The sequence below is a fragment of the Pimephales promelas genome, chromosome 17 (assembly GCF_988280905.1).
Source record: "Pimephales promelas chromosome 17, fPimPro1.hap1.1, whole genome shotgun sequence".
In the NCBI taxonomy this organism is placed as follows: Eukaryota; Metazoa; Chordata; class Actinopteri; order Cypriniformes; family Leuciscidae; genus Pimephales; species Pimephales promelas.
The window spans coordinates 24,926,546-24,948,492 of NC_142785.1; the positions used below are offsets into that span (position 1 = coordinate 24,926,546).

Here is a 21,947-nt window from a genome sequence, read left to right on the forward strand (position 1 = left end):
CACACAAAAATATGCTGTGAGCAGCAAACCTGGCACTGAACAATGCCTAATGGCATATCCACAAGAATCCCCACTCACCATAGAAGTCTATAGCAGAACATTGTCACCTAAGTACATATTCAAAACTCATTTCTGACATGCAGTCATCATAATACAAAGTAAACAAGCAAAATACAATCACAAAATCAAACATTTAACACGGTATGTTCTGGCTATCAGACACTCAAGACAGATAAGATCTAACACACAGTACAATTAGCAAAATTACCCAATAAAGAAATAATTTAAAACTGGCAATGGCTCTCTATTATCCTTCAAAACATTACCAAGTCGATGTTGGTATTGTCCATCCATATATATATTGTCCACACAAACAATAAATAATAAACTTTTCATGCAATCAGTACACCAAGTAAATTCAAAATAGCACTAGGCTGGCACTCTAGTGATGATGTCATTGACCAGGCTCATCATCACAGTCATTGAAATAATGATAATAAAATAATAATAATAATAAAATTCCCAACTAGAGTCATCCCAGTAAATCTCAGCCATTTCCAGCCCATATTCAATGCATTCAACAAGTTATTGTTATTTTTGTGATCAAAATGGTCAAATAAAAGCACATCTTACGGCTCTTAGCATGTCCATCATCCTCTCAGCACAAATTCAATCAAAGATGGCCTCCACCAACATAAACCAATAACAGCAGAATTAATGTCACATTTGTGAGGAAAAATTGCCTTCATTAACCCATCAAAAAGTGTTATGGTGCTCAGGGGAATGGTGCTGTCCATTATCATATATATATTCCATCCATTTTGATCTTGCACTTTTATATAAACGCAGGCTGTGACTGGGACCAGTTGCCAGTCATCTGCTGAGGTGGTCTTCACTGAAAGTTTGGATATGAGTTCTTTCCTTGTCTGTGTTACCTGTCTACTTTTTCTAATAGGTGAGTAAAGCTTCCACTTCCACTTCCACCATTTAGTGCACAGACAATGCTCAGTTATTCTAAGCAGCATGTTTGCAATGGCTAAATTGTAAATGTGACATCTACTTTGGTTATTTACATCTAAAATATATTTACTGGCTTGCAGATGGAGTGTACCTTAAACAAGTATGCAGTAAGCAAGATGTGCTGGAATACTTAAATCTCACCAGAGGCAATGAGAAATTCACAACTTGCCGTCCTGCACTGGACTGGACACACCCCACCGTAGTGTATGTTGATATTTACCTATACGGCATCCTTTCTATGGTATGACTGCAAACAGACTACAAATGTTCTGCGTAAAACTGCCACGATTTAAGTTTTGAAGTTTTATTTATTCATTTCGTTTACTTTTTGCAGATTGAAAAATCTCAAATCTTTGTACCTCTTTTATGGATGTCTGTGGTAAGTGTTAAACAGAAATCTGCAAATATTCTAATCTGATTGTATTGCATAATCGAAAAAATACTGGTTAAAATAATTTAGCTTCTTAAAGGATATTCATTAGCTCTAGATATGTATTTATTTATTTATGCTTGCTCATTTAGAGCTGGAACAATGAACGAATCTATTGGGATCCTAAGGAGTTCTGTGGCATTAAAAATGTGACTTTACCAAAAGAGATGCTTTGGAAACCAGACCTGTATGTTCTTGAGACGTGAGTATACAGTACACAAATGATGTATCTCTATAAATGTTTTTTTCTTAATTTATATAATACACACATTATACTTAATAACATGATACGTATAACATTGAGAGGAATTACAGTATGGACATATATGTTGCATGGAAAATCTAAAATGTATGATGTATGTAGATTTGCTTTGACACAAAATCATTTCACCTGCAATGTTTCAGTGCAGAGAAGGAGGATGGACCACTAAACCCATTTTTGGTTATCACTCATGATGGAAATGTGATAATGGAGGAGGACCATAAAATTGTCAGCACCTGCACAATGAATGTGCACAAATTTCCTTTTGATACTCAAACCTGCCACATTACAGTGACTTCAATTAATCACTCAGGTGAGTGTACACTTATGGACGCGTGATATTAAAATCTGGCCTATAAGATGATAAATATTTTCAGGTTGGCAGATAATCGATAATTCGATATAAATCGATAATTGAATCGATAATTGAATTAATATTAAAGTCTAAATTTTGTCTAAATAAATAAAAACAAAGCACACTAATAAATCAAACTAATCATTTTAAATGCTACAAGTTAATTTAGGCATCATTGTAAAGTACAGTATGAAAAAAAATTCATTTTGATATTTGCTGAAGATTATATTTAACAGGTTGCAACTATAGCCTAAGTGTTTTAAAATCTAGCACGCACCATTAAATGTACAACATCGACCAATATATATTTATTAGGTTATTGGTAAATACAGATACATTTAAAAATTGTTCACACAATTGCTCATTGTTCAAGCAATTGTTCTGACTAATCAAATATCATTTGCTGATGAATACTTTTAGGGTATTTAAACTTGTGTTTACTTCCTTGCACACTTCTGGATAAAATGAGAATCATAATTTTGTTGTTGTTGTATTGTTCCAAAAAGAGATCACGGTTCTCCCACGATTCTGACCAATCAACTAAACAAAATTACATGTAATTTACTAGAGTTTCTGAAAAAGTCTATTAAAAATATTTAATTACTCTAGGTTAACTTAAAAAATCCGTTTGAATGAATGATTCAGTGACTCACTAATAAACACTTCACTTGTTTCACGACTGGACGAATCAGAGTGAATCTCTTGAATGAATGATTCAATGACAAATATATTTTAATTTTGAGAGTCACTTATCGCCACATGGTGGAGTAATAACGATGTAATCGATTTAATCGTTATTTGAAACAATGCTACTTTCCAAAAGTGATTTACTCTACTTTGACTGCTACCGTTAAATCAGTGTTAATATCCAAACTATAAACTTTTGCTGTGATCGTACTTGTGTGGTTGTTTGAATCGAGATGGCGATCTTTTAACGATTAACCATGCATCTTTAGTTGCTTGCCAAATAATGTATCACAAATCTTAATTGTATCAAAATGTTGTTGCTTTCCATCATCAAAAAATCCCTAGAGACAGGCTATTCATTGTCACTCTGTACCAAGCTGCTTTCCTTTATGTGAAACAGATAAAGAAATAAAGCTGGTTCCTGCCTCCAATTCATCAAAAGCAACACAGGTAGCTCGGGAAAGCATATTAACCCAAGGAGAATGGGTATTCTTGAACATATCCGTCTCAATGGACAAAGATAATTATGAGGGCCAAACTTTTGACAGGATAAAGTACACGGTACTTATACTCGTTTTGACAGTTTAGCATTTCTTCTTTAATTCCAGAGATTATAGCCTCATGTTTGACCTCTTTTTTGTCTTCTTCCTCTTTAGATTTCAGTCAAAAGGATGCCCCTGATGCATTTCATCAATTTTCAGCTACCAATATTGTTTTTCCTCATTTTGGACCTAGCTTCTTTTTTCATACCAGATAGAGGGGAGAAACTGTGCTTCAAAGTGACGGTACTACTGGGGATCTCTGTACTTTTGCTCATCCTAAATGACATCCTGCCATCCAAATCTCACAGATGTCCTCTAATTGGTAAGGGAATTCACGGTTCAAGGAAATATTCCTTAAAACAGAGAAGTCTTTTCATATATCAGAGGTGCATTTAGATTGTCTTTGTAGTTTCATATAAACTCCCTCTTTTGTTCTTTGCAGCTACGTATGTCATTGTCATCTTTTCCTTCATGTTGTTGAGTCTTCTGGAGACAATTTTGGTGATATACTTAATCAATATGAGCTCTGAACAAGACACTAAGCTGGTTCAGAGACCTGAAGATCTCAACTGTGAAACAGGTATGCTCATCTTTCACTGCAAAAAGGAAACTGAACGGGCTTTACTCTCATATGACTTATATGTTTTTTTTCTTTCAGATAAATGCAAAGGAGACAGCAGTGATCACATCTGTTATTCTCTAGTGGAGGCTCCTCTAGAGACTCTGATGTTGAAGGAAATATACAGCAAAGACAAAATGAATGACTTGCACTTATTGCAGATGATCCTGGAAGAGCTTCAGACTATTAAACAGACTCTTCCTCCCCATACTTTAAAAGGCCATACTGGTCAGAAGTACTGGTTAGGAATGGTCAAATACATTAACAGGCTTTTCTATGTGGTTTATCTCATCTCAATTTCTCTCTTTCTTGGTTTCATATTTCGAGAGTGGAAAGTTGAGTAATTTAAAATCTAAAATGTTCAGATCAGTGCATATAATATTACATACATTTTGTCTTCCTGCATACTGTTATTCTACAAAGAGCTGCAGCATACACTTCAAATTATCGTGTGGTAATGTTTAATCACTGGTTGCTTTGTACACTATAATGTGTTTATATGTGAAATAAAGCATGCTTTACGAGAAAAACCTGACACAAACTGAATGCATTCTCTCTGGCAGGGAACCAAAATTATGGTAGATGTCTGTAATGGAGACTGGAGTGGATCTAAAAGTGGAATGTGTTTACATTATGATATTGATGCCAAGACCTCTGAATATTGACTTATTTTTTGCCCTGGTGAGAGAGAATAAAATACTTATTTAATAAACATTACAACATTTTAATAACCGGTTTTCCGAAGTGTTGACCGCTGGTGTTGCCCCTCTCCCCGTTCACCAAAAGCAGGCCTAGTGGCCTACAAACCATATATCTATGTTACAAACAAGCACGAGTGACAATGACCTCCAGACGCCAGATGGCGCTCACAGCAGCCGCTCATCCAAAACGAGACACGCAGTCACTCGGCTGCGCCTCCTGTCCTGGCACGCGCGCGAGCAATGACGTGGATTTTCACCCATTGTAAGTGCGAAATATTTGTGAACTCACTGCATTCAACTACAACACTGCAGTGTGTCTGGGCTGTTTCTTACCGTCTGTACCAAGGTAAAAACTTTCATTAATTGCAAATAGACATAATATCATAAAGCTGCTATTTTACGTCAACTTTAACAATGAATACTCTCTTATTTTGCCCTTACCGTCAAGCTGTCAAAACTTGTTTCCACATGAATGTGTTAGAGGCATTGATAGCTGATCATACGCATATTTGTATTCATTGTATAGTGAGGAGCAGCACATCAACATGATTAAAGGCAAAGTTGAAAACATTAAAGACAAAATTGATGGCAATGAGCTTGATTTGAGTCTCAGTAACCTTACAGAAGTGCCAGTCAAGGAGCTGGTAAGTAGTTTAACTTTCCAATTATCATGAGTGTACCTTGTACCTTTTTTTGGGAAAGGTTTAATCCTCCCTATCTTAATTGTATTCATTCAGCATGTACGTGGGCAAAGTGTGTAGCTAACTAAAATAACTGTTTTCTGTGCAGGCTGCCTTTCCGAAGGCAACGTTTTTGGATCTGTCCTGTAATAATCTAACGACCCTGACTGTGAGTAACTGTAAATAAACAATAATACAAAAAAAAAAAACCACAACAACAAAACAAGGTTTTTTTTCCATGAAAAAGTTGTGCTAATGAATTGTGCTTTTTTTGTTACCTCACCAGCCTGAATTCTGTAGCTTGACTCACCTTATCAAAATTGACCTGAGCAAAAACCAGCTCGTCTGCTTACCAGAAGAAATCGGACAACTCATTAATCTCCAGCACCTGGATTTATACAACAATAAACTGAAACAGCTTCCCGTCGGCTTCTCTCAACTCAAGGTGCATTCGGAATGTCGTGACCTCAAACTGTAATATTAGATCATGTCATTTACTGTCTTATGTTGTATTTATCAGTATCATTTGGTAATGGAGGAGATTTGTCTGTTGTAGAGTCTGAAATGGCTGGATCTGAAGGATAACCCATTGGAGTCAACACTGGCCAAGGCTGCAGGCGATTGCTTAGATGAGAAGCAATGCAAACAGTGTGCATCCAGGGTGAGTAAAGTGCTCAGATGCAAAAATGTTAGAGATCAGTATTTTACACTATAAAACAAGCTTATTTACCACATTGTCAAAGTTTTGCAACAATTCCAAATGAACAAATTCACAAATTATTATGCATTACTACAGTATTCACAAAGTATTTGGTTTTGTCTATCTATGTCCAGGTTCTCCAGCACATGAAGGTACTGCAGGAAGAAGCAGACAAGGAACGAGAACGTCGATTATTAAAAGAGAGAGGTAGGGAGCTTTACAGCTTTAAATGTATTTTGTAGTCTTTTTTTTTCTTAGTTTAAGTTTTTTCCCTCATTACAAATGATATTAAGCATTCTAATTTGAGCACAACATTAAAGTGACAATGAAATCAAAATTGACCATTCTTTTTTTTTTAAAAAAATGTAATATTACAGCATTTATTATAAATGATTTATCTGTGCCCATCTTTTTTTTTTTTTTTTTTTTTTAATTCATGTGCTCTCATAATGTGCAATCAAAATGACTTCCCAGTATTCTCTTCTCTAATGAAGTCTTTACTGGTGCAAGGGTGGGACAACCTGTCACTCACATGAGATCACAGCAATAGCAAACCACAACTATCCAATCAATTCCGAATGGACAAAATCAAGTCCCACACTATTTTATTTTTTTTCCATGTTTGAGAAGCCGTTTCACTCGGATATACATCACAATATGGAAGAAAAGACTATCACAACTTCCATTTCATGGCGAATTTAGTTTAGAATTGTCTCTCCCTACTTGCCTTTCGTAGACATAATTTACTATCTATCTAAATATTTATTCCACATTTTATATAACTCTTTGTTTTTAAAACATTTTATTTGTAAGTTTTTTTATTAATGATGAAAATTATGTATTAAGTTTATGATTAGTTTTATTCCCTTACAGAACAAGAAATGAAAAGAGAAGCTAAGCAGAGGGAAAAGGAGGCCAGGGAAAGAGAAGCACAGAAAAAGAAAAAGGCAGAAGAGAAAGAGAGGAAGAGAAAGGAGTATCAAGCTCAGATGGCTGCACTCGCTGCACAAGAACAACAGAAAAAGAAGAAGGAAGAGAAGAAAAAGAGAGCTGCTCAAAATCAAGGTACAATCTTGCATGGTATGAAACTCCATCACTTTACACCATATACTCAATACTTGATGTTCATAATGCTGAAGCCTTTTAATCTACTCTACTGTTCAAAAGTTTGGGGTCAGTACAATTTTTGAAACAATTCTCTTATGTGTGAAATATTATTGAAATAATATTGTGAAATATTATTATGTAATTTATTCATGTGATGGCAAGGCTAAATTTTCAGTACCATTAGTTCAGTCTTCACTATCACATGATCCTTCAGAAATCATTTGAATATGATGATTTTGTGCTCTGGAAACATTTCTTATTATTATTATTATTAATGTTTAAAACAGTTTTTGTGGAAACCATTATGCATTTGTCAGGATTTATTTTAAAGTCCCCCTGCAGTCAATAATTGTAACCTGTAAAAAAAAATCACCAGAACAACATATATATATATATATATATATATAAAAGTTTCATGTGAAAAATATTTATGTCTTAAAATAGCTTCAATATAACATGCAGAGCCATGAATATGCAAATGAGCCCCACCTCCACTCAGTCATACTGGCTCATCTAGTTGATTTATCAGATTGGTAGTGTGTTTTATGTATATATGTCCTTTACTACATTGGACAAGTAGCTGTAATTTAATATAGCCTATGATTTAAATTCAAACTGTTTTTGAGACTTTTTTTTTTCACAGCAGTTTTAATGAGAAAATACTCAGCAATGGTGTTGACTTATGAATTTGCACATGGTTTGTCTTAAAGCATATTAAAAAAACGCCACATTGACATAGAAACATTAAAATCTTGATGTTAAATAGATTTTTTCGTAACAATAAATGTCTTTACTGTCCTTTTTGAACAATAATACTAATTTCTTTCAAAAATATCATACAAACCCCAAACATTTGAACTGTAGTGTTTGTAAAGTAATGTTAGTATAATTTTTGTTTGATGCTTTGATTGTATGCATTACACTACCTTCACTACAGGTAAAAAGACAGCGTCAGAGTCTGTGCCCAAAGCCAAGCGCTCCATCTGCTCCCTGTTCTTCTCTCTGCTCATAAAACTCCTCCTCCTGCTAATTGTGGGAGTATCGAGCGTATTAGCCGTTTGTCAGTTGACTGAACTGAGGAAGGAGGCATTCTGTGTTCCACTCAACATTCACCTGGAGGAGACCGTGAGGTGGGCACAGGGTCTGGAGGTCGTGCAGCAGGTCATTCAGAAAATGTCTGATTTCAGAACATAAGACTGTCTCTGATAATGATCCATCTTGCTGCGGATCTTAACCTTTCAGACAACACAATGGGACCAAGTCACAGACCTGTCTGCAGAAATTCCTATGGAATTGTGTTTTCTTTCCCCCATCACTGCATCTTTTTAAAAACTAATAATTCATGTGATAACTATGGACCAGTCTGTGAATGGAAATCCTGCCTGTATGTCTTTAACTGCCAAAACAGCAAAGGAAGATTAAGTTAATGACTTGAAGAAACGGTTGATAAATAATAAAATGTGCAACCTTATGTAATACTGTTTCACAACATCTTATAATAAAAGAAATGAATGATTTTGATTTGCTCACAGGTTTGCTGTCCCTGTGCTGCAGGTAGTAAAAGCAAAATCGAACCCAGCTCTCTATATTTAGGTAAGTGTTTTATCAGAACATTACGCATTTTGGAATCAGCTCTTTAAAGAAACATATCATTGAGCTCATAAAACCAGTATCATTATTTATTATAAGCATTAATGGACCACAAACTTGTTTTCAAGACTACTTTTGTTGCAAGGATGATAATTGTCATATATTGACTACAAAACAAATAACTGACATAAGATACAAACGGTTTCATAAGTATCTTGTATATAAGCACAAAGAACTACAATAATATTATAAGCAACAAAAATATAAGTTATCTATTTTCTTCGACATAATTTATTTTTAAAACATGCGGTATGCAAATAATATGCAGGGTAAAAGGTTTAGATTCGAGTTTACAGTACACTTTTGATTTCCATGCCTTAAGAGGTTAAAATTACAATACAATAATAACAATTACAATGATACAGTATTGAATGTCTGGTTGTGTTGACTTGAGTCATCACATTTAATTCTGAATTTAAAAAAGAAATCAGAAATATTTTGCCACACACACTATAAGAATGCGATAAACATTAAAAGATGTCACCTACAAGAGGTACTTCAGCTTTCTTTGACACAATGAATGATTAATATGTTATATTGAGATGCACCGTAGGGCTTTTTTTCTTTACATAGAGCCTTCTACAAATCTTTAACCATATTTCTATTTCAAGGCTGTATATTCACAGAGATAATGGTGTGAATGTTGCCTGTCTACTGTCCCGGGCCTTCCCATACTCCCTCTGCAGCATGAAGTCCATGTTTCCAAACACATGCTTCTGTAAAGCCTCGTTCACAGTAACCCCAAGAGTGACCTCCTGAAAGACTTCACTGACAGAGAGCTGCAGAGACAAAAATGCAATATTAGAGAATTAGTTATGGTACAAAAATCCTTCAGAAAACAGTTCAACTAACAATTAACTTATATATAGTTTCAAATATTAAATTTTTAGCTGTACTCCAGTCTTCAGGTGTCACATAATCCTTCTTGAAAAGGGAATAATTTCTAAATTAAGTCCATTCACTCACCTCTCGGAAGTGGAATTTCTTGAACATGGCGATGCTTATTTTGTTATCCAAACCAATCTTGACTTCAAATTTTCTAATTCCAAGTTTATGGATGCCTGTTGAGGCAAATCACCAAAATCACTGCACATATATAGAGTTTACTACTAATAATAATAACAACACAATTTTATCAGTTTCATCCTACCATAGCACATCATCATGCGTGTTACTTCTTTCCCAAGTCCCTTTCCTCTGTAGCAGGGCACTAAAAATGACTTAATGTTACTTAAAGATCACAGTCAATCTAAATGTATTAAAAACACTGCAACCTTTACAACCTGCAATCATAATCTCCAGTTCAGCCAGGGAAGGATCACTTGGGTCAGTGAGGAAAATGTTGACATCTCCCACCATGCACTCTTGCTCCGGTATACTCGGATCTGCCCATTTCTGCTTATCCAAAATTATGAAGGTGCACTCTGTGAGAAAAAAAAGTGTATTTGAATGAAAATAGAAACATATAAGGGGTAATACTGACAAACAGCTTGAATGTCAACAGGACACTAACAGGAAAAATGTGCATGTGTAAGGTGGAAGCTCACTGTCATCATCTTCTCTCCAGTCTCTTTGCATGTCATATTCCTGCTCCAGTGTCAGAGGCTCTGATGCAGTCAGTTTCTGCAGTTCAGGAGAGCACATCCACTGATGATACCTGAAAATACGGGGAAGATTAGGGCAGAATGAACTGACACAACAACCATCAGATACGAGACGAGATCACATACTGGACCCACTAATAAATACCTGGGAACATGATCTGCATTGTAAGGTACCAATACAACATTTCCCCCCTCCAGTAATGTATCTTCATTTATCCTCATTATAAGCAGCCTGTAACATAAAAGTGTTTTAAGGCACATAACTTAGGATTCTATATAGCAGTTTAGCATTTTTGTTATCGTCATACCCATAGACAGTAAAAGATAATACCTCAGATTCAAACTCGAATACAGTATGGTCGCTCAAATAATGTCCATCAGTTTAATTTACGTACACATTCAACGAGCCATTATACACTAAAAAGATATGGTATCACAACATTACGAGTTTCAATGATTTCAACTCACATAAACAGCGGCGCATATGAACTACGTCATCAGCATGAGTTGAAACCATAGACTGTAAAAAAAAATCTATTTAAAGTCAATTTTGAAACACGAGAGGGCGCACGATTACAGCTTTTCGCTTAAGTTTACGTCCTATCGGAATTATCTTAAATACTAGTTTCCTAGTTAAAAAAAATTGCACACGAACGCACTTTCAAATCAAAATTTGAACGCGACAAGCTCGTAATCACGACTTCAGAAGTGGTAAGAGGTAAGTAGGACATTTCTGAAAGTATAGCGTGAAGACAGCATTATTTCAGATTTCGAACTTGTAATTAAAGAAATATATTTCATATAATGCATTTTTGTCTTAGAAAATTAGAGAAAAATTGTCCCCCAAGCGTTCCCCAAAAAGTAGGCTATAATTCAATGGAAAAATTGTCTTAGAAATGGTAATGATTTTAAAAAATAGCGGCTACATGAAATCAGCATATTATATGTATTACTTTTATGGCAACTCAAAAAAGACCACTGTTTATTGGGCAAGTGTCATATGTCACACTCTTCTGGTGTTCTGGTTACGTGTTATCAGACTTGACATACACCTAAATGATTATTAGGAATAGGAACACCATACTTCCTGTGTTTGACCCCCTTTCGCCTTCAGAACTGCCTTAATTCTACGTGGCATTGATTCAACAAGGTGCTGAAAGAAACATTTAGAAATGTTGGCCCATATTGATAGGATAGCATCTCGCAGTTGATGGAGATTTGTGGGATGCACATCCAGGGCACGAAGCTCCCGTTCCACCACATCCCAAAGATGCTCTCTCATTTTAGTACAGTGAACTCATTGTCATGTTCAAGAAACCAATTTGAAATGATTCGAGCTTTGTGACATGGTGCATTATCCTGCTGGAAGTACCCATCAGAGGATGTGTACATGGTGGCCATAAAGGGATGGACATGGTCAGAAACAATACTCAGGTATTTAAACAATGCCCTATTGGCACTAAGGGGCCTACAGTGTGCCAGGATCCATGTTCTCTTTCTGTTTTTGCCAAATTTTGACTCTACCATCTGAATGTCTCAACAGAAATTGAGACTGGTACCCAGTGGGGTCTTCTGCTGTTGTAGCCCATCCGCCTTAAGGTTGTGCGTGTTGTGGCTTCACAAATGCTTTGCTGAATACCTCAGTTGTAACGAGTGGTTATTTGAGTCAAAGTTGCTCTTCTATCAGCTTGAATTAGTCGGCCCATTCTCCTCTCTACTCTAGCATCAACAAGACCTTTTCGCCCACAGGACTGCCACATACTGGATGTTTTTCCCTTTCACACCATTCTTTGCAAACCCTAGAAATGGTTGTGCGTGAAAATCCTTAACTGAGCAGATTGTTTCTTTCCCATTCTGACATTCAGTTTAGAGTTCAGGAGATTGTCTAGACCAAGACCACATCCCTAAATACATTGAGCCAGGCAACTGCCATGTGATTGATAAGTGCATTAATGAGAAATTGAACGTGTTCCTATTAGATTTACCCTCGTCCTCCTTCACAAAATAATTTATTCTGCTTAGGCCTATATATCATATTTCCATTGGGATCTTTTTATGGTACTCGAATAAGGCACAGGGCGAGCAGTGTTGGAGGCTAACTTCATTTTGAAAAGGGCAGTTTGTCATGTATCTGAGTGAGCAGGGCAGCTCTATTCTTAAAGTCACCAGCTCATCATATGTATTTCCCTTCACCCCTGTCTGAAGTGACACTTTTTATGGACAAATGGCTCATTCGGCACTGTGTTTCTGTCATCGCCCTCATGCCAGTCATCCATGGCGTGACGATGAAGAGGCATCACTCAGTGCTAATGAAAGGGATTCATTCAGCTCACCCACTAGGAAAGTGTCTACCTTTCGTCTTCTCTTAAATTAGTCTAATAGAGTCCCCTCAGTCTGCCTTCCTCTGCAATAATGAATTAAGTGACAGTGAAGAGGCCATAAGTATGTGGGGTCCTGCGGGAGCTGCCTGTGAGATAGACCCTCAAGAGGACAAGCTGATCCATCTCTCTCTCGTCGCTCTCCATCCTGTTGATGTGCCTGTAGACACAAATAAACACCGAGCAAGTTGACAGGTAGACAGTCAGGTTTAGTAGGGAGAGCTAAGGGAAAGATTTATTTAATTTAATTTTATTTTATTGACACTTTTTCCTCAAAAAACAAAAACAAAAACAATTATGAGGTGATTGTTATTGGAGGCCTAATTAATATTTCCCAACTTAATGATCCTTCCCGATATGCTCCCAGTATGTTGCACTGCAGGTAACACACAGGAGAAATTTGACTGGAGAGTCATGATTGATGAATGTCTTCCCTTGTAATTTCAGAAATCTGCTGATGGTGTGTCATTTATTGTGACGGCTTCATAAGCATTAATGCACGGAGCATCTTGTGTCTAAAGATGTCTAACAGCAGGCAAAAGATGGTTTTATTCAAATTAAACTAGTCAGTTTTCCCACAGACTCTATCATTACCTGCTAAATGCTTGTCATGTCAACTAAATTGGGTGAAACATGCATGGAGATTTCATTGTATTATTTTCACAGGTAGTACAGGGCTTGTTGTCACATATGAAAGAACTAATCTTAATTAAAGTCTGTTTTCTAGCAATGTTATTGTATATTGGTTTCAAACACCTAATTTCTCTTATAAGGAACACAATCGCATACATTCCGGCAAGTGTTTAAAATTTTTTTTTTAATGTTGTTTTTGAAAGAAGACTTATATTCTTACCACTGCTGCATTTATTAGATCAAATAAAAACATTAATAATGTGAACTAAAATAACTGCTTTCTAATTTAATATATTTTAAAATGTAATCTCCTATAATGAAAAGGCCATATTCCTATCTTCAGTATCACTTGATCCTTCAGAAATCATTTTAATATTCTGATTTTGGCGAAAGAAACATTATAAATGACATAATTTAACATTAGGAATGAAAAATGGTAGTGTGTTTACTGTCATTGTCGATCAATTTGATTACATCTTTCTCAATAAAATTATTAATTTCCTTAAAAAAAAAAGAATCTTACTGACTGCAAGATTTTAAACAGTGTAGATTTGAACCAAAACCATATTCGCAGAACATATTTTTTTTTAATAAAACATTTTGTTTAAAAAATTTCATATGTGAGATTACTTTTTACAATCTCTCTTAATTGGTTTTCTATTTCATTTTAACTGACAAACCTACAAAAAGTTGTCTAAATGGCACCTTCTGTCTGTGACAATTTACCTCATACTTGAATGTGTGTTGTGTTTTTTCATCGGTAAAATGTAAAAAAATTTTGGGTTGTCAAGACTTTAAGGAACACCAAGAATTTCGGAAATAAAGCTACCCTGAGACTTCAAGACACATATATAAGCAAATAAGAATAATACGACAATTACTTTTTATCGCATCCTTCATAAGCCCTTCATAAGCCGCATCTATACTTCATAAGTTGCTGGGACACTGCCATATGCAAAATCTTGACGTGAATATCCCCTCAGTTTATTCAAGCAGAAGATGAATGCAAATGTTAACATACTCAGACTCTGATGTGAATTGTAATTTTCTCATTTCTTGTTGTTTCTATTTTGCATCATGCAAAAAAAAAAAAAAAAAAACTCATTCTTTGCCCTGAAACCATATAAAGGAATAAATGTAAGGTAAATTGGTGTGAAATGTGGTTTTGGAAGTTATTATGTTTATGAAAAGCTGCTGTTGTAATTTCTGGATTTTTTTATGCAATTCTGAAGCATATATTAAACACATCCTGCTATAGCATGGTTGATTTTAAGATGGTTTCATTGGCTGCTTTGAAATTTATATGTCTATATCCTGTCCAAAGGTGGAAGCAAAACCATTGCAAGGACTAAAAACAGTTCAGAGACATCTATCACTTATACAAAAGCAACCTTATGTGGGAAATCCAGAGCTGTGTGCTGGAGCTTCATGCACTATAGCAAAACTATACAGCAAGAAATCAGCCATGATTTGCAAGTGCAATATTGATTTCTCTCCTGATACGTTCCCTTATTATGTTTAATTTAAGCTGGTAAATTTTACGTTACACCACAACATTCATTTAAAAGCCAAATTAAACTTTGTGAAATATTTAATAATTTTTTTTGCTCCACTGTTGATGCAAATGCAAATGAATCCATTAAAGTTTAATAGCCTAAAACTATTGCAAACCTTCTCAGAGAACAACTGAGCATAATTACACTTGCGTTTTATTATTGCATATCTGATGTTTGTCGCAATAATTTCCATAACTCCGGTGGCATGAGTTTTTTTCCCTACATAAAATTAAGCTCAACATATTAGAGTATGTTTGTCATATGTGTTATAAGTTTATAGGCTTTGAATGTTCAAAAAAAAAAAAAAAAATTGCATTTATTTAAATATGTTCCACATTCAACTGTTTGGCATCAAAAATTATATAACAAACAAAAAGTGCAATAAATTCAGAAAATCTAAGTTTTATGTTTTTTTTTTTGTGTGTTTAACAGGTTTTATCGTCATTTTTGTACATGTCAAGTCGATGGAGTTGGACAAAAACTATGATAAAACCTGTTGGAAAGCATCTTTTGAATAAGAATTTTAGTTTATTTAATAAACTTTAAGAAGTGCAGTACAAAAAGTTGCGTCATGGAATGCAGTCACATACGCATGATTTTCATTACACGAGAGTAGATATTAAACTTCATGCGGATCTGTACTTTCGCCAAGATAAGCACAAACTAAGACGTTGATTTACAGTAAACTATGCTTCTCCGTCCATTGGCATTTTTTCCATATGGTGATGTGAATCTCCTTCTGTCCGACGTTATGAAAATGGTTCATTCACTCGACGCCTGGGCAGAAGAATATTGCCTTCTGCGTGAGATGTTTGGCTAGAAAAGGCAGCAACTTATTGTTCATACACTTTCCTTCCAATGCTAAAGCCAAACGTCGCAGTACTTGTTCATGGCGCCAAGTAAACCGACCTTGGCTAAGAGCCACCTTACATCCTGTCAAAATGTGCCTAGATGTGGCAGGTGATAAACACAAAGGACAAGAGGGATCCTCTCCTACCCAGAGGTTTAAGTTCTGCGGTGATGGGAGAACATGTTATGTTGAACAGATAAGGAAACCGATCCTACTCTCTTCCATTGACCAAAGGTCTTGCCAGCCCAACTTGCGTTGTTCCACACTCTCCCGTCATTTCCAGCCTGACCTTGGCACACTTAAACTCCTCGGTTAAAGCAGAGACTGGCAGCTGCAATATTCCTTCACTATAAAGTCTTACTCTGCTGAAGCAGCGTGCAACTTCCAACCGTTTCCTGATGTATGAACTTATTAACACTTCCAGCTTATCCACCACAGCAGTAGACCAAACTGAAAGCACCAGAGTTTTAGTTTGCCTGGTAGAGCACAGCTGTTTATGCTCTTCAACCCTTCCACTGCTCGTCATCTAACTTCTCCCACTCGAACTCTGTCCTTTGGATCCCCATCCTACCATCTCCCAAGACTCTTCACTGGCTTCTCCGAAACTACGCATGATCTTGAATATCAGCAGCAGGATATGATGTCACTCTCTTGGCTTCTGTTTTTTTTAAAGGGATTTTTTTAGGAAATAGGCTCATTTTACAACTCCCTTAGAGTTAAACAGTTGAGTTTTACCATTTTCGAATCCATTGAGACGATTTTCTGATATTTAGAAGAATATCAGTAACCAGACAGTTTCTGCTCCCATTGACTTTCATAGTATACTCATGTAAAATGAGCCTATTTCCAAAAAGAGTGAAGTATCCCTTTAAATTCATACATTGCACGTGACGTCACAAGTACTGTCTCGCGGGCAGGAATGTCGTTCTCTAGCAACAAAACCCATTCAACTAATCAAGGATCTTGCCAGGGTGTCGCAAGATTTAATATACAAAAGTTGGTGTTTTGAGGTGTAAGCGACATGCCAGATAGTTGTTGTGTGATTGGATGCACTAATGTCAATCGTGTAATCTTAACATAAATGTGCTTACACTTTCGCCAGTAGGTGGCGAGAACGCGTTCATCTGTATATTATTGGATATATGACATGAGAAGAAGAATACATGGAGAATGTCTACTTATTACTTAGTGTGCGTTCCTTACGCAGTGTTCGCTGCTCCCTACTCCCTGAACACGGTTTATCATTTGAAGTGGACTTCACTGACTTCCTGTGAAGTGATGTATCCATGTTCCCTTATTCCCTATGCCGTTTGCAGTGCCCTTCGAACTGAACATGTTTGTTCCCTTCGAATTGGAATCTCACTTAAGATGGCGAAATACCCTGTGAAGTCCACTTCGCAGTCCACTTACGGTCGAATGGAACGCACCTTTATAGCTACATTGCATGCATACTATCGTACACTTATTACTATTACAGCCTAACAGATTGCTAACAGGATTATATGCATTTCGCTGCTCTTGTCTGTTGTCTGATGCTAAGTGGAGTGGATAAGCAGGTAGGCTTCAATGTTTGACATCTTGCTAGCTATATATGATAAATTTGGCATACGAACACTTATCAAGCCGTCATTCGCCAGCAGGCAGGGTGTACATATTCAGATGAAGACTTAATCACATGTTGTCACTTTGTGTAACTTATAGCTACAAACATTAGCAAACGGACCTTTGCTTTGACTATGAAGATATTCCTGTTTTTCACCTCCCATATACGACAGCATTGTTAACCCATCCACTCTTGAAAAAAAGATAGCTATCTGCACTTTGGTAGGCTTTCATGTTTTTGTGCGGTGTAAGGTGACGGATTCTCTACAAGATTTATGTAACATTAAATATCTCCAAACTCCAAGTCTGGTAGAAACTTTGCCAGCTTCAAAACAATGAAAACATCAGCGGGTGCTGTGTATGGATCACATGTTCCGAGTATGTTAATCTTTTTTTGATATCTAATTCTAACATTTTGGTGACATATGGTCTAAACAGTTAATTGATTGTAGTATTGGAAATTTGCAAGGCTGCAATTCCCTTGGCTGGCCACTGTTTGTCGCCATTTTGTCAGCGTTTGTTGCCCGCCAGCTACCCATGGTAGTCACGTGACTGCCAAGTATGAATTGAAGACATGGAGCTTGACTTGGGTTGTCAGTTCAAACAGACATTCACTTTTACTCTGCATTTGTCCTTGAGATATGAAGGAACTTGTTTAAATATTAATTACTGAACATGACGTTTGATTGCATAGTCACTTTAATTGAATAATCTCTGTGCCAGTTATACAACGGCAACTTTTAGGAGAGGCATCTGTCATTCTTAATCACTGCTGATCCACCTTCACAAGTTTAAGCTCTGATATTTTCCATATTGTTATTTATGGTATCTCTAATGAGATACATGTTTTAGCATGGCCGATTTTCCTGCATTTGGGAGACTTATTGAGGCATTGTGATGGCGTAGTGGGAATGCGGCAGGATGACGTGGCAGATGGTTTATTAGAGCTGATCTCAGCTGGAAGGCCTGAATTACTGAGGGGACGGTGACACTCTCACAGCCTGTTGCGAGACACACACGCACACACACGTCGTGGACACAACTTGGCCACTCACTGATCCCATAGAGTGTTTCCAGATCACACAGTGATCTCAATGACCACATATCCTGGATACATATTCATCATGTTCAAACATGATAACCACTGTCCATTCAAAATGGACAGTCCATTATGTCAAATTCTGAGCTGCCTTTTTTTTTCTTTTCTTTTTTTTTCTTTTTTTTTTTTTTTTTTTTGCAAAGGCGAATATTTGGCAAAGTTAAAGTCTCCAAATATTCACTATGTTTCACTACACTCTAAAAAATGCTGGGTTGTTTTAACCCAACTTTGGGTCAAATATGGACTAACCCAGCCGTTGGGTTAAATTTTTACATTACATTTTTAACCCAACATTTCGGGTTTGTCCATATTTGACCCAAAATTGGGTTAAAACAACCCAGCATTTTTTAGAGTGTATATACACTAGAATTCAACAGTTTGGGGTCCAGATTTAAAAAAAATGTTTTGAAGTGCTCACAAGGCTGCATTTATTTAATCAAAAAACAGTAAAGCAGCAAAATTGTGAAATAGTATTAAAATCTATAATATATTTTCTATTTAATATATTTTAAAATGTAATTGGTTTCTGTGACTGTCCTGCATCATTACTTCAGTCTTTAGTGTCACATGATCCTTCAGAAATCATTCTAAAATGCTGATTTGCTGCTCAATAATTATTCATATCATTAATATTTGTGTGGAAGTCATGATACATTTTTTTTTCAGGATGCTTTTGAAAGTTCAGAAGAACCGCATTTATTTCAGATAGAAATATTTTTATTTTAATGTCACTTTAGATCAATTTATTGCATAAATAAAATTATATATTTTTTATTGACTAAAACTTTGTAGTGTAAATATAAGTAAACCATATGTAGGTTGATTTCCCTGAAAAGTGTAAACATTGTGGCTCAGTTTGTTTGGAACATTAGCTTAACCAGTAGCGTGAGTTTGGGGCTGGGCTATTTGATTGTTCAACCAATGGAAGATTGAGGAGATTGTTAAGGAAACCTGATTGAATTATTATTTTTGCATTTCTTTAGTGAATTATTGGCACAGAAATTAGACACTTCAGCTTTAAGTCTATAACCGTAAGGATTAGCCTCTGATTGCGTTATACACTGGTCTCCAATGCCAACCACTTACAGTGACTGTGATTGGGTGACCTCTGAGAGAAAGGACAGATGGTGGTGAGGGAGAGGGGTCTTAGTGATCACACTGTTCACCCAGGATCATCATATCAATGGTGGGCCATAGCCTCTTTCGGGATGATGGCAGGGTAGTTTGTCTTTGGTTTGTCTGACGTGTCTTTTGGAGGACACACTCCACAAACACTGCTAATTAGAGGTAATAAAGACACACATCATGGAGAAAAACACACTTGTGAAAATGCACGCTGTGTACAATATTGCGGTGCATGTGATAAAGCTGTCTGTTACACAAGGGCAGGTGGAGCGGACAATCTGATCACAACTGTTCATTTATATTCTTGCTGTAAGTGTAGTTTAATGCCACGTAAAAAAGCAATATCGCACGTCATACGTGCAGTGGAAATACTTCAAACATAACCCAGCTCTATCTTTGGGATCCATGATATTCACTGGCATTGACACCAAATGACCATTCTTACTGGAGTCAGAGCTGATTGATTTTGTGAAATCAAAGTAAAAACTTGTAGCACCACTTTCAATTTAATTAATGATGGAGAAAACTGAACTGAAAGGACAACTCCAAAAACTCAAGCAGAACGGCGGAAATTTTTGTGACAAGTTAAATGGATAGAAACATGTTTTTATGCAATAATGATGAAAACATAATTTGTTGGTTTCTTTCTTGTTATGATATGCCATTTCACATACGATATTGACACACTAAAGAAAAAAACTTTTTGTGAACTGAATAAAATTGTGAATTATTCATAGCCTACATGGTTCATCAAGGGATTGTCAATAGAGGACTAATCTATGACTGAGGCTTAGTTGTGGGGAAATTCGGTCCATTTAATGAGATATGTAAAAGATAATTACGATTATGACCCAGAGATGCAGAATTCTCTGCATAATTGAAGATAAAATTGCAGGAGGAGACATTGTAGCCTGGAGGCTAGACAACAAAAGACCAATGAGGGAAAAAAAAAAAGCTTATTAGATGAGTGTTTATAGAACAGTGACTCTGCATTTTCCATGGATTAAACTCCCCAAAGTTCAGTTTTTGTCTCAGTTAATACTGTTGAATTATTTATGCACAACAATTATGTTTAGTGGGTCATAGGGAAACACTGGTTGTTTACATCAAGTTTATTGTTAGGGAAAAGAGTATAATAATTTATGATGCCAGGCTGACAGGTGCCAACACATAATTTTAAAGGCTTCAAAATAGCAAATAATGCCATAAAGCTGAATATAATCACCAGGCATATAGTCCCTGAAAAAGACTTAAATGGATGCATACAAACATAATTTGAAAAAGATTTTATGAATGAATTGTTCTTTTAAATAAAAATATTTATGATCAAGAACCAGTGATTTAAACTTGATAACTGAATCAGTTTCATGATTTTGAATGAATCATTAAAGCGATAGTTCACTTTGAAATTATTTTTTAATATGTTTTAGCTTACCTCAAGGGCATCCAAGATGTGTCTTTGTTTCCACAGTATTTTAAATTTTGATATTTTTTTAGGTAAAACCGTTCTTGTCTGTCAGTCATAATGGAGGTATATGGGGTCCACCTATGGGTCCACCTCAAAGAGCATACACAGAGCATACAAGTCCAAATTAATTGATGATTAATTGATAGATGATTAAATGATTTAATGACTCGTTAATGTAAGTACACATTGATGGCCTAAGACACGAAACAAGCGGTTTGTGTGAGAAAACAAACAGTATTTGTGATCAGACAACTGATCTGAAGGCACAAGCGCTCCGTTCTGCGCAAGCACCGGAAGTCCTGACACCTTTCCATTCCACAAAAGGTTCTTTGTAGTGGAAAAAATGTTCTATAGATTTCTAAAATTAGTTCTTTTAAGAACTGTTTTTAAGACTGCAGTGTGCTGCCTGTCAAAGAGGCATATTAAGGCATTGTTGTCCTTATGTTGAAAACTTAAATATCCTAATAAATCTAAGAAGGCTAATAAAGCAAGAAAAAGGTTGATTATAAATAAACTTGTATTTTATATAGTATATAAAATAAGTATATAAGCCCCTTTATAAAACCCTTTATAAAATAATACATTTTTATTTACAATTAGAATATTATACATAAACAGCACAAAACATTCATAAATGTTATTTAAACATATTTTATATAATAATAATATTTATTTCTAAAAATATTTTAGTGTATCAAAAAAAAATGTTTTACCCACTATATGTGTGTGCCATATGTTTTAATGCTTATTCCCATGTTTCTGTTATAGCTTGGAATCAAGTCTTCTGTCTTCATGGATTTCATCCCAAGACGTCATACAACTGACGCTTTTGACCATACTTCAAGATGTTAGATGATACGTTAGATGACGTTATCAAAT

General features: G+C 35.8%; 3 protein-coding genes across 7 annotated transcripts; 2 read left to right on the plus strand and 1 right to left on the minus strand.

Moving 5' to 3' along the window:
- The first annotated feature begins 156 nt into the window (after nt 1-156).
- On the plus strand, nt 157-4,447 carry LOC120474625 (5-hydroxytryptamine receptor 3C). 2 transcript variants are annotated; one of them, XM_039665091.2, is made up of 9 exons: nt 157-955; nt 1,101-1,261; nt 1,355-1,399; nt 1,543-1,652; nt 1,856-2,025; nt 3,155-3,315; nt 3,411-3,618; nt 3,739-3,876; nt 3,955-4,447. In XM_039665091.2, exons 1-9 carry the CDS (start codon nt 910-912, stop codon nt 4,257-4,259), a joined length of 1,344 nt encoding a protein of 447 aa, XP_039521025.1. In that variant the 5' UTR covers nt 157-909; the 3' UTR covers nt 4,260-4,447. The 2 variants fall into 2 exon arrangements, with proteins under 2 accessions (XP_039521025.1, XP_088978372.1); XM_089122246.1 differs by lacking the exon at nt 157-955 and having other exon boundaries at nt 1,099-1,224.
- A 356-nt stretch (nt 4,448-4,803) lies between these two features.
- On the plus strand, nt 4,804-8,624 carry lrrc59 (leucine rich repeat containing 59). 2 transcript variants are annotated; one of them, XM_039665093.2, is made up of 8 exons: nt 4,804-4,962; nt 5,143-5,260; nt 5,406-5,465; nt 5,583-5,741; nt 5,853-5,957; nt 6,131-6,203; nt 6,870-7,076; nt 8,041-8,624. In XM_039665093.2, exons 2-8 carry the CDS (start codon nt 5,162-5,164, stop codon nt 8,295-8,297), a joined length of 960 nt encoding a protein of 319 aa, XP_039521027.2. In that variant the 5' UTR covers nt 4,804-4,962; nt 5,143-5,161; the 3' UTR covers nt 8,298-8,624. The 2 variants fall into 2 exon arrangements, with proteins under 2 accessions (XP_039521027.2, XP_039521026.2); XM_039665092.2 differs by having other exon boundaries at nt 6,870-7,061.
- A 137-nt stretch (nt 8,625-8,761) lies between these two features.
- Nucleotides 8,762-10,866, minus strand: nat9 (N-acetyltransferase 9). Of its 3 annotated transcripts, none has more exons than XM_039665094.2 (7): nt 10,826-10,866; nt 10,503-10,589; nt 10,301-10,410; nt 10,037-10,177; nt 9,904-9,963; nt 9,720-9,814; nt 8,762-9,532 (listed from the first exon to the last, which is right to left on the minus strand). In XM_039665094.2, coding segments are annotated over exons 1-7 (654 nt in total). In that variant the 5' UTR covers nt 10,828-10,866; the 3' UTR covers nt 8,762-9,373. The 3 variants fall into 3 exon arrangements, with proteins under 3 accessions (XP_039521028.1, XP_039521029.1, XP_088978373.1); XM_039665095.2 differs by having other exon boundaries at nt 10,689-10,854; XM_089122247.1 differs by lacking the exon at nt 10,826-10,866 and having other exon boundaries at nt 10,503-10,618.
- Nucleotides 10,867-21,947: the final 11,081 nt, after the last annotated feature.

Coding starts and splice junctions, on each gene's coding strand:
- lrrc59 (XM_039665093.2), top strand. CDS start 5,162: ATGATTAAAGGCAAAGTTGAAAACATTAAAGACAAAATTGATGGCAAT. Junction 5,261..5,405: donor AAGTGCCAGTCAAGGAGCTG/GTAAGTAGTTTA, acceptor TTTTCTGTGCAG/GCTGCCTTTCCGAAGGCAAC. Junction 5,742..5,852: donor TCGGCTTCTCTCAACTCAAG/GTGCATTCGGAA, acceptor TGTCTGTTGTAG/AGTCTGAAATGGCTGGATCT.
- LOC120474625 (XM_039665091.2), top strand. CDS start 910: ATGAGTTCTTTCCTTGTCTGTGTTACCTGTCTACTTTTTCTAATAG. Junction 1,262..1,354: donor TATACGGCATCCTTTCTATG/GTATGACTGCAA, acceptor TACTTTTTGCAG/ATTGAAAAATCTCAAATCTT. Junction 3,316..3,410: donor TTGACAGGATAAAGTACACG/GTACTTATACTC, acceptor CTTCCTCTTTAG/ATTTCAGTCAAAAGGATGCC.
- nat9 (XM_089122247.1), bottom strand. CDS start 10,618: ATGTGCCTTAAAACACTTTTATGTTACAGGCTGCTTATAATGAGGATA. Junction 10,178..10,300: donor CTGGAGAGAAGATGATGACA/GTGAGCTTCCAC, acceptor TTTTTCTCACAG/AGTGCACCTTCATAATTTTG. Junction 9,815..9,903: donor ACGCATGATGATGTGCTATG/GTAGGATGAAAC, acceptor TTGCCTCAACAG/GCATCCATAAACTTGGAATT.